Source organism: Oryza sativa, chromosome 4 (genome assembly GCF_034140825.1).
Source record: "Oryza sativa Japonica Group chromosome 4, ASM3414082v1".
Taxonomy (NCBI): domain Eukaryota; kingdom Viridiplantae; phylum Streptophyta; class Magnoliopsida; order Poales; family Poaceae; genus Oryza; species Oryza sativa.
The window spans coordinates 32,059,632-32,069,592 of record NC_089038.1 but is presented as its reverse complement, the minus strand read 5'-3'; the positions used below and the strand labels follow the sequence as shown (position 1 = coordinate 32,069,592).

At 43.2% G+C, this 9,961-nt stretch overlaps 1 protein-coding gene across 3 annotated transcripts; it reads right to left on the bottom strand.

The window, feature by feature from the left end:
- Window positions 1–508: 508 nt before the first annotated feature.
- Window positions 509–9,382, bottom strand: LOC107278549 (putative disease resistance protein RGA3). 3 transcript variants are annotated; one of them, XM_066309410.1, is made up of 7 exons: window positions 8,536–9,382; window positions 5,760–8,292; window positions 3,925–5,674; window positions 3,639–3,837; window positions 3,322–3,551; window positions 1,973–2,516; window positions 509–1,855 (listed from the first exon to the last, which is right to left on the bottom strand). In XM_066309410.1, the coding sequence occupies exons 1-2, from the start codon at window positions 8,837–8,839 to the stop codon at window positions 5,888–5,890; spliced, it is 2,709 nt and encodes a 902-aa protein (XP_066165507.1). In that variant the 5' UTR covers window positions 8,840–9,382; the 3' UTR covers window positions 509–1,855; window positions 1,973–2,516; window positions 3,322–3,551; window positions 3,639–3,837; window positions 3,925–5,674; window positions 5,760–5,887. The 3 variants fall into 3 exon arrangements, with proteins under 3 accessions (XP_066165507.1, XP_015635514.1, XP_066165508.1); XM_015780028.3 differs by having other exon boundaries at window positions 3,639–5,674; XM_066309411.1 differs by having other exon boundaries at window positions 3,653–5,674.
- Window positions 9,383–9,961: the final 579 nt, after the last annotated feature.

Below are 9,961 nucleotides of genomic sequence, written 5' to 3'. Positions count from 1 at the left end.
CCCTTTTCTGAGTCACCCTATCCGCTTAGCCCTCCAAACAAACACAACAAACAATCAAATATCATATCCCATCCACCGACCAAACACAACCTAGGTGAGCACAAGTGTATTGAGAAAATATTCTCTTTTCTAAGCCACCCCCATCTACCGAGCCCTCCAACCAAACACAACAAACAATCAGACAACCATCTCCCATCTAGCTCCATCCAACAACCAAACACAACATGAGGGGGGGCACGTGTATCGAGAGAATATTCTCTTTTCTAAACCACCCCCATCCACCTAACCTTCCAACCAAACATAACAAACCATCGGACAGCCATATTCCATCTAGCTCCATCCACCAAACAAACACACCCTAAGGTGAGCACATGTGTATTGACAAATATTCGCTTTTCTGAACCACCCCATCCATCTTACCCTCCAACTAAACACAACAAATAATCAGACGACATCTTCTATCTAGCCCCATCCACTAAGCAAACATACCCTAAGATGAGCACAGATGTAGAGGTCTGCCGGAATTTAACATTAGAAGAGAATAAAAGGTAGTACAGGGGTTACAGACTAGAGAATAAAAAGAAAATTACAGTTGTAAGAAAGGCTATAAAAATCAGGGGGGTTTAAAGGCCAAGCAGCTCATATCAATATCTTGCTTGATAAAGTAAGCTACTTCAATCTCTGAACAAGAAGAATTTTGGAAAATTCTCCTATTTCTTTCCAACCAAATATTCCACCAAGTAGTTAAAAGAGTTCGTCTGACCAGCTGCACTTCCTTCTTAGAACCTGCAAGTTTGGTAACATACCACCATGTAGACACATCTAGAGCAAGATTTGTGCCAATCGAAGCCAAATTTTGGAATTGACAGATTAGGCTCCAAACTTGTCTGACAAAGACACAGTCGCTGAACAGGTGGTTTGTATCTTCAAAAGCACAACCACAGAGAAAGCAGGTCCAATTGCAAGGCCAATGCCTACGGAGCAAATTTTGGGCAGTCAAAGTTTTTTGGTGAAGGACTAACCAACCAAAGAATTTCATTTTTTGTTCAGCCGGACACTTCCATAAAGAAACAAAATCATTGGTGGCAAAAGAACCTTCGAACTGGAAAAGATAAGCACTCTTTGTTATGTAGGCGCCAGACTCGGTCCAATTCCAGGTGATGTCGTTTGGATCTTGGGAAAGCGAAACCAATTGGAGCAAGCCACCAAGCTGTACCAAATCATGTATTTGTTCCACGGAAGTGAATTGCCTGAAGGAAGTAAGCCATTTGTTATCTCGCATTTCCACTTGAACCGTTCTTTGCTTTCTTTTTGCCAGACTAAAACAATTGGGCACGATATCTTTTAAACAACGTTTTTGGATCCAATTATCATGCCAGAAGCTAGTTTTAGCTCCGTTGCCAATCGTTATTGTCGTTGCTGCTTGAAAAAGCCTTTTGTCCATCTCATCGCATGGCAAATTCATGCCTACCCAAGGTTTTTCGACTTCCTTCCATTTGAACTAGCGGAGTCGGAGTGCTCGAGAGAACCTGTCCAGATCCTTCATTGCGGAACTTGAACTTTCTGATGCAGTAAACGTGCCATGAAGCCACAAGGAATTATATTATGACGATAATGATGGCGTAAGTCAAGACTCAAGAGGTTCCAAAATGGCCAAAACCGTCGGGCAATTTTATCAACACGGTCCCAACTCCCAACATGACAATACTACTAGAATTTAACAGTCTGTGGGTAGCATTTGCGGCTCGCGGTTCACTAGAATTGCGTATGTGGTTGGGAAGAGATTACTACAGTACTAGAACAAAATCGGCTCAAATTGTTGCTTAGTCGTCGTCACCGAATGTCGTCTTCTTTCCTGCAGATGACAAACCAAATGTCAATTATGATAGCACCATTTGTCGTACATGACGACGAAGCAGCGAAATGTAAAAGCTGGGTAAATTGCAATCTGGCGTGGTAGTATAAGTTTTACCTGCACTGGGTGTACCAGCACTCTGCTTGAACGGTATCGGCCAGGCATTTCCTCGAACATATGGAGGGGGCACCGTCATCTCCGGATCTCCCGTTACAGGTACCAGGCCTGAAGGCTCCATGCCCGCGTCCGGCGCCGGAGTTGGAGCGCGGCGATGCACGCCGCTTCAGCGGCGGATAGTCCTCATCCGCGTGGCCAGCATCGGATTTGGAGCGCAGTGATGCTCTCCCTCTTCGGCGGCGGATAGGCCCGCGCTGGTGTCTGACAAACGGTGGCCGCGCCGCCGCGGTCGCATTGCCTAGCGCTCCAGCAGCAGAGGAGATGGCACGCCGCCGCCGCCGGGGACGAACGGCGACGGAGACATAGAACCCAGAAGCCGTTTGCGCACCGGACCTCGGGCAGCGTCCTCGTCGGCGAGGACCGGGCAGGCCGGCATGAGGTAGTGGTGGGCTAGTGGCTTTCCTCGTCGTTGGGCTCGCCGCTCGCCGACCACTTCAGGCCTATAAGAGCCGGCCCATACGAGTCGTGACTCGTGAGTGTATGCCTGACGGAGCATAAAATTAAAATTTAGAGTAGCTATATTTATGGCGCCATATTTTTCACCAAAAAATAGTCGGAATGTAAATAAGTCCCTAAATTATATATGTAATTTTAGTATATTTATAATGTAAGTCTCAAAATTACGTATGTAAGTCTTAAAATTACATATGTAAGTTGTAAAATTACATATGTAAGTGAGGTGTAACTACTATAGTTACATAGGAATTACACATGTAACTACAGTACAATTACATTGTAATTATATATGTAAGTACAGTGTAATTAAAAACAGACATTGACGGTGAGCTCCCTATCTTGCCTGGTTTCTCCTTTTCTTGTCCTTTTGCCTGCCATCTGTGCATGGCATCTTGGTTTTTACTCCGTAATGGTTAGAGATTAGAGATTAGTATCAGCAATAGTAGTTACGATGGCATTGGAGTCTCAGACATGCACGAATCTCCGAACTAATTTCACGGTGAAAAAATCGACTGTAAACTGGGAAGGAATATGGCGCCATATTTATAGCAATTCCGTAAAATTTATAAGGCGTTTAAAGTGGATTATTCACCCGGAGAACATTAATTCTGAACGAACTAACAAAATGCGTAACATAAATAAGACAATAATCCGACCAGTACAATTTCATGAAGCCACCAGGCACTGTAGGATGAGAATGATTTGTACAAGTCAAGGGGTTGCAAAAATTACCAATTACTATCAGCCAAAATTACCAACACGGTCACAGCAAGATGATCAGAATTTTAAAGGTTTAACTGAATATAGTCATAAATGTCAAAAGTATTTTTTACCAGAGGGAGTAACAGGTAACGGAACATAACGGTCTGGTGGTCCACAAGAAATCCTTTGCAAATCACTGGAGTCACATAAGGGGAAGCGATTGGTACGTCACTAGAACAAAATCGGTTCAAATTGTTATCCAATCGTCATCACTAACTGTTGAATCCACCGAGATAAGATCCATTCAGCTCAAATGATTTCGACGAGGAACCATTGTCTGCAAAATCCATGTATGCTTATTCTGCACAATGAAGAAAGACACATATCAGTGACAATAATCAGAACAGGAATTTTCTGGTGCAGGAATCCAAAAAAGAAGAGATCTTACTGGCAAACGCCTACCCAGGAGATGCACAAGTATGAGAAAAAAGTTGTCATATCATCTGCCCCGGATCATCGCAACCATAACTTTTAGCAAGGTCTTTCTGATGCCAAAGGAATAACACATTGAGAAGTCCATGTATATTATATATGCGCCGATCGAAGGAAGTGATTGCAGAGCAGATAGCATCAATAAGTACAAATTCCTGTACCACTCCAGTTAATTACTTTAGGCAAGAGAAGTGTGAGGTGCTATCAGTTATCCCTTTAGACAAAATGCACCGGCAACATACCTCAATTGATTATATCAACTAATTCACCATCGATACGGACCGCTAAATTCGGCATTGCATATGTAGCTCCTCACTGCAACCGCTTACATACAGTTGTGTCAGTGAAAGTGGAAGGCCCATCTCTGGCAGCCTTGTGATGCGGGGACAGTCACCGATATGTAACCACTTGAGGGAGGTAAGGCTTGCTAGATTTGCAGGAAGTGACAGGAGATTCGGCAAGTGCCAAAATATGAGATATTCGAGGGATGTCAGAAGCTGGAGCGCTCTCTCTTGTTCCTCTGTCAGACCCATCATCGTCGCACCACGCTTGCTTCGTGCAGGCCAGAAGGATATGCTTGCCAGAGAATGAGCTGTTTGCAGCGGGTCACTGTAAGGATAGAGCCATCACCGATCTGAAGATTATCCAGTCGGGACAAGATCTCAGAGGCCCCTTGCTGTTGTGACAGAATCTCAAAACATCTAGGCAAGCTGGGTGAGTCATATACTGTCAAGGACCTAAGGTTTGTCAAGGATCCAAAGCCCTCGACTGAAGCAAGTGACTCGCAGTCTACAATTATCAACTCTTCCAGTGCCTTGGAGTATCCCAGCTGTAGAGATGTCAACTCTGGACTTGCCGATATGACTAATGTTGTGATGGTAGGGAGGAAGGACAGCAGACGGGACTGTAACTGTGAGATTCGTGATACAGAGTGTATCAAGTGATGGAGGTGGCGGTGGAACCTGATTAACACCCTGTTCAAGCTCCTGCAGTTTGAGATCCCATACAGTAGACAGCTCAGGATCCATATCAATATCTAAGCTTCGTAGAGATGGTGGCAGCGATCCAACCTCCATCTTACCACTCACCAACAATGGTATCAGTTTGGGGCAACTCTGAACTTTAATGGATTCAAGAGAGGTGTATCCTCGGAGGGCTCCCTCTTCTCCTCCGAACTCTAGATCAGGGCAGTTAGAAATAAATAGATCTCTTAGAGAATGGATGATATTAGATGGAATTTTCAACAGCTGTTCATCCCTATCAGAGTGCGTTGCTGCTGAACCCAAACTGCTGGCACCTTCCATTGCTGCAGGTTCACTGAAGGATAGAAATTTTATTTGTGGGCAGTCATGTAATTTCAAAGTCTTGAGAGACCGCACATGCGAAAGCATTTCCGTTAGCCAACTCCCTGATATGGCACATGACTGAAGGGAGAGAAATCTGACAGATGGGAGGACAAGGCCGCTTGTCATGGTGAAATTAGGACAACCTGTTACATATAAGCCCTCTAAATCGATGAGCTGATTGAGACCTTCACTAGATATAGAGACTAAATTAGGACAATCTTTTATAAACAAAGATTCAATGCCCCTGAGGTTATGGAATGCTAAGATCTTGTCATCAAGCATAATCAACTCATCAGATGTTATGCTGAGCTGCCCATATTCTTTTTCCATTGTTGGATATGTTGGAATCCCCTTGATAGAGAAGTGGGACGTCAGAGCAGAAGGCGGGAGAGGATATGACAGTACCAAACAAGGACAATCATGAATAGTGAGTTCACGGAGACCAGATAGGCACTCCTTGTCCCCTTGGGAAGTGGACATTTGCACAGTTGAAGCTGTTAGCCCGCTGCAACATTCCAGGATTAGCATGTTAATCAACACTAACTTCTGCAGGGAAGGGACTTCCAACTGTCTGACAGCATGGAGGTCTATTAACTCCAAACTCTTGAGCGCATGCATTTCCCTCAGTGGAAGTATTTCCCACTTGCTGCAACATCAATTACAGATTACGCGATTAAAAATTTGAAAGGGCAACTATTCAAGCAACACAAAAACAAAGAACGGATTACTACCTTATATGAGGACAACACCCAATGGTGAGTTCTCTGAGAGACGGAAACCACTGCTCGGCCCCGAAAGGAGTGAACTCATTCAGTTGAGGGCAATCTTTAATAGTCAATACCCTGAGATCAGCAGTCAATTATATCCCGTAAGTACCAATGCACTTCTCCAACTTTGGCATCTCAATTAAGACCAACTCTTCCAAGGAAGGAATTGAGAGTTCAACCAAATTAAACATCTTGACCAATTTCAGTTTCCTAAGCAAAGGAAGAATTTTAGGAGATCTAAGAATTTTCCACTCCCTGCAATTCTCAAGATGAATTGTCTGCAGTGATGTAACCGAGAGATTACTAGAAAGCCATGTTGGAGAGTTAGGATCACTGTACCCAGTTATACTTAGAGTTTTCAGATTATGATGTGGTCGAAGACCCTCAAGCACATCTTTTGATCTGTCAGGTTCAAGGCTCACGCTGCCACCATTCCATGATAAGGACAACTTTTTAAGGTACTCTTTATCTATAAGTCTGGCCCCACTGGCTTCATCTTTAGTCTTCACATTTTCAAGATGAGAGATCTCAAGAGTTACAAGCTTATTCATGGATTGGAGTTGTCTTATCTCAAAACCGCCAACATTTTGAACCTTGAAATTTAGTTCTTGAAGTGATGACATGTTGCCAACACCAGCTATCGCACGGTGCACTTTGTCATGAGCAATAAGATGACGAAGATTAACTAGATTATTCATAGAAGTAGGTACATCATGACTTCCATGAATGCCCACATTCAACACTTGAAGATGATAAAAACTGGTCAAAGCTTGAGGAAGAACGACATCCCCATATGCACCAATAAATTCAAGATAGCGCAGATGATATGGATTTAACGAATTTTGTAAAGAGTTGATGCCAGCATTTGAGACATAAACTCTTAACAACCGTAAACATTTTGCTTCTTTGCAAAAAGTAAGTGTGGGATTTAATAATTTTGTGCTACTCTGTCCAAAAAACATCAAGCTCCTCAGCTTTTGAAAAGGCCTAATCTTCTGTAGTATCTCCTCAAATTTCTCAATGAGAAAATCCTCAGGAGCATCATTTTCATGGCTGGTGGTTATGATGGACAAATGTCGAATGTTTGGTGGAATTACATTAAGCTGAATTCCATTTATTTTAGCGCATTCATTTGATGAAACCTGCTCTGCTAATTCATGCATTAGATCATGCATAGCATAGTGTGAGCCAATTTTTTGGAAAAATCCAAAATCTACTAAATTAGCCAAATATTGCAACCCAGTTTCCTCCAATCCCGCTCCAGTATCTTCATATTGAACAAAATTTTGAGATATCCAAGCCTGGACCAAAGTTTCTTCATTAAACCAGTGATCCTCTGGAAACAGAGAACAATAGGAGAAACAACACTGAAGGTGGAAAGGTAGATAATCGTAACTAAGCTTCAGGATGGGTATAATGTCATCATCTTTTACTTGAAGAGACTTCCATTTGTCCTGAACTGTCCTCCAATGTTCATAACTAACATCTCTGTTCAAAAGTGCACCGACACTTCTTGCTGCTAGTGGGCAGCCCTTTAGTGTTTTAGCAATTTTTTGCCCAATAGATTGCAAACTAGGCTGACCCTCATAGGCCTCATTACCAAATGCGCATGCCTTGAAGAACAGCCAAAACTCCTTTTTGTCCAGACCACTGATTTGGAATGCATTCACTGTTCCTATCATTTGTGCAACCGAGCTTCTTCGAGTTGTTGCTAGCACCGCACAACCGGTTACTTGATTACATTTCAATGGAGCTAACAGCTTATCCCATCCACTACTGTCCCTGTCTTCCCACATATCATCCAATATGATAAGAAATCTTTTATCTCTAATATTCTTCAAAAGAATCTCCTGTAGTACATTGAAATTGCTAACATCTCTGTACTCTTGTCTATCCTTACATACATGCTCTAAGATCTCAAGCGTTAGCCTTACTTCATTGAAGTTAGTGGATACACAAATCCATATTTGCAAATCAAAATGATCAATAATCCTTTGATCTCGGTATACAAATCTAGCAAGTGTTGTCTTTCCAATACCACCAATGCCAACTATTGGTATGACAAGGAGATCACTAGATCCCTCATTTATTAACATCTCTATTATCCTGTCCTTATCTGCATCTCTCCCATACACCTTGGGTTCAATAGGAACAGAAGTTGTCAGGCGTGTGTTCCTGGCCATTCTGTGCCTCTGATTTGATGTCAAACCTCGGCATGGGATCTCTAGCTGAAGAACCCCACTAACAGAATTGCCAGTTTTCTGCAAATTGTTCACTATTCTATTGATCCTCTTAGAAATGTCACGTTTGATATCATGAGGCAGCATGGTGCTATCAGTTGGCTCTTCCTCTTCTCGCTTCCTTTTTCTGCCAGATGAGATCCAGCTAGTAATTTTTTGTCTTGCACTGCATATTAGTTGATAAGCAGAAGATGAAATGGATGAAGCAGCATAGTTTGTCCCAGGATTATTATCAGCAGCAGCACTGGAGCCTTCACCTGCAAAAGCAAACTCAATTTGTTGCGGGAACCAGAAAGGAAAACCGCCTGAGCAAAAGGAGATGTTCCCCTGTACAAAGTTGTAACTGACAATAATTAACAATGGTTAAACCATGTGAAATTATATCAAAACTTACCAACGGAATACAGATGTGATACCTATGTCATTTAGCTGCTCTCAAGTACATATATGAAAGAAGAAAGAAGCAGAAAGCATAGAGCAAGACAGTGTAAGTCATGAACCTTTTTCGATCCAATGTTTGAGCCGGTGGTAGTCGAGCTCGTCCATAACGTCTTCCGCATCATAAAGCAGATCTCTTAGACTTCCCAGTGATTGGGCTAGTAGCTTGTTGTCAATACTTCTTCCTTCGGCAGCAGCAAGCACCCTCTCCACAGCCTTCATCTCAAACTCAAGCTTCTCGATATCTTCAGCAAGCCCAATTTCATGAGTCCAGGCTTCCATCTGTTCAGTGAAGAAGCTCCCAAGGATGCTTTGCACCAGGCATCCTATCGCAGCATCCACCACACTGCCAACTAACCACATCATTTCTCACCACACCAAGGCGTTGGCAGCAGCAGAAACTGTGGTTGCACAAAGGAGAAACCAAACAGATGGATTCAAAGAAAGTGAGAATGATGATGCATCAGAAAGACCGAAAGAAACTACCAGGAAGGCAGGAAGCAAGCAACTCTGTTAGCAGCTAGCTTCAACTAACACAGAGGCCCCAGATGAACTTATAACAGCTGCCCGTGAAACTGTGGGAACTGACTTGGAAGTTGGAAGCAGGACCCAGTGCTCCCACATGCCTACTTATCACACACACACCCCTCAAGAACTTAAGACACCAGTAGACCCGAGAGAAGTCTTCCCTCCACTGTTAAAGAAAATAGATGTATATTAGGTTGTGACCACACAGACACAGAACAGTACTATTATGTACTTTTGTTAGTCTTTGGCTTTGAATCCGGGAATGCACTTTCACAGTTTCACTGTCCCAATCTTTTGCAAATTATATGACGGAAGATGGGATGGTGATTTATCTGTATGCTACAAGCTCCATCGTGAATCAGCAAGAACGCCTTTCAAAAAAAAAAAAGAATCAGCAAGAACGCCCCAGCCGCCCTGCTTTGTGTGGAAGCTAGTGCAGCGGGGAGACGGCAAGAAAAGGCGCTCCGCGTGGCGAATAGATGATTAAAAAAAAATCCAGTTTACTCAGTACACGAACATGTTGATCATCCACCTCCACCGAATAAAGTGTGTTAATTTGGATGGCTGCAATCACTCTGAACCGTATAATGCCACCACCAAATTCCCCTCTTTTCTCTAAGGGGTACAGAAATTTGATTAGACCACTTCATACTATATTAGGATTCGTCTCCGACACGATAGCCACTTCCTGTGAGTAAAGCCAGCCTTTACGACAGTATAATTTTCTCAACTAGACTTGGTGATAAAAAGCATACCTGCTACGAATCACCATAGTCCATATTGGCTTCACCTTTCTTCCCATCTAGCAGCCAAGCTTAATGCTTCTGGAGCCCGCAAAGATGGAGACAGAACAGAAGTTGCTCCGATATCGGCGAGGCATTTCCTCGAACATATGGTGGGCGAGCCCCTCCACCTCCACCCCTCGCGCATCTGCAAGCAGAGCCGTGCGTGGCCGTCTCC

Coding starts and splice junctions, on each gene's coding strand:
- LOC107278549 (XM_015780028.3), bottom strand. CDS start 8,839: ATGATGTGGTTAGTTGGCAGTGTGGTGGATGCTGCGATAGGATGCCTG. Junction 8,293..8,535: donor CAAACATTGGATCGAAAAAG/GTTCATGACTTA, acceptor TTGCTTTTGCAG/GTGAAGGCTCCAGTGCTGCT.